The following is a 1,724-nucleotide window of genomic DNA, read 5'->3' as shown; positions in this document are numbered from 1 at the left end:
TTTTGCTTTTTTATGCTCTCTGCTACAATGTGATTTTTTACCTCTGTGCCAGCGTTCATTCAGTATGTGAAATCCTACTGCCCCAAACACTTCCACAGTCTACTGTGAAGTCTTGCCCAGTATCTCAGGGAACACTAATAATGCTATCCCTGGTGTCTTATATAATGGTCTAAATTACCTCCCAAATGCACTGTGAAATGTTTTGAGAATGAAATCCATTTCCTAAAGCTTTAATTTTTAATTCTCAGGTGCTTGCACATACTAGGTGCATATTGTTGTTAATTTAATAACTGGGTGATATTCTCTTAGGTTCCTTCTAGCTCTACTGCTCTCTAGTGCTATGATTCCATGGCTTGGCATTTGAACATTGGCTGTAGTTTTAGGAGGCAAACAATTCTTCTTTAACAATGAGCATTAATCCATTTCTGCTTACTCACATGTACATCAGGAATGGGTTTTGTCACCAGGGAGATTCCCAGGACAACCAGGATGGACACAAAAAAGAGGATGATGGCAAAGTAAAGATAGTGCACTCCACAGATGATCGTGGGACAGTCACTGGCAGCCAAGCAACTCCCCGTTCCATAGGTAAACTCTGCAATCATCCGAATGAGGCCAATCACGAGTCCAGTGATTAGGCCCCAGAAAGCTCCCTGCAAAAGAAACAAGAACACAATGAGAAATTTTAGAAAAGATGCGAAGCTCAGTACAATAACTCGTAATTATCACCCTGCCTGCTCTCCTAACCTAAGGATCAACAAACAGCTGACTTGAGCACAAGGTTACCAAAGCAGGGAAAGTCATAAGCTTGGGTTTACCAGTAGGCTGTGGCTCTTCATGGTCCTGAAACATCACTGCTCTGTTGGTCCTCCAAATCCAGAACCTTACTGTCTACCTGACCCAAGGTGACGTTATTCTTGACTTTTACATATAGATTTTAAGAACTGATGGGCTATTATGTGTAATAAAACAAAACTGTGACATACATTATGCATTTCATAAAGTTATATAGGTAGTTTTAACACTCCCATTAAGCTTTTGACAATTGGAAAACATTTATTTTTCTGAGAAGTTGGTGGGGGTGACAACTTGTGTTCTCTCTCAACCTGCTCCAAATGTTATGTTCAAGGGAAGCAATAATGCAGAGAGTTGAAGAATACGAGCTTTTCATATAAGAAGACTGAGTCTGAATCCCTATGGCCCCATTTACTAACATTAAGTAATTGTGCAAGGCACAGAGATATCAACCCTTTGAACCTGTTTCTCATATGAAAATTATAAAATTAAAGTTAATATCCAGGAACCACTGAGAAAGTCAACGTACATGGTCTATGCTGTTGCTGTTAGTTGCCATAGAGTTGCCACCATTCTGTCTCATGTGTGTCCCACGTGTGTCCGAGTATCAGAGTAAAACTGTGCTCCATAAGGTTTCCAAGGCTGTGACCTTTTGAAAACAGACCACCAGGCCTGTCTTCCAAGGTGCCACTGGGTAGGTGCTTACCATTTGCACCCAGGGACTTCATAGTGGTCTCTAGTAATCAATCAAATATATATGTATATGTGTCCATATACATATATGATAGGAATTAATATATACACCTAAGGCATTTGACTGCTAACCAGAAGACTGGCAGTTCAAACCCACCAGCCACTCCTCGGAAGAAAGGTTGGGCAATCTACTTCCATAGTGCTTACCATTTGCACCCAGGGACTTCATAGTGGTC

General features: G+C 40.9%; 1 protein-coding gene across 1 annotated transcript in view; it reads right to left on the bottom strand.

Annotated features, from left to right (window-relative positions):
* Positions 1-1,724, bottom strand: part of LOC103208268 (solute carrier family 5 member 4) — an 88,921-nt gene that overhangs the window by 20,499 nt on the left and 66,698 nt on the right. Inside the window, exon 13 of the mRNA XM_007953956.2 lies at positions 438-653. Coding sequence (XP_007952147.2) covers positions 438-653 — 216 coding nt within the window. The remainder of the gene's footprint in view (positions 1-437; positions 654-1,724) is intronic.

Source organism: Orycteropus afer, unplaced genomic scaffold (genome assembly GCF_000298275.1).
Source record: "Orycteropus afer afer isolate SDZICR_OR568_19922 unplaced genomic scaffold, OryAfe1.0 scaffold00420, whole genome shotgun sequence".
Taxonomy (NCBI): domain Eukaryota; kingdom Metazoa; phylum Chordata; class Mammalia; order Tubulidentata; family Orycteropodidae; genus Orycteropus; species Orycteropus afer.
Note: the sequence above shows the minus strand (reverse complement) of the source record. Positions and strands in the feature narration are given on the sequence as shown.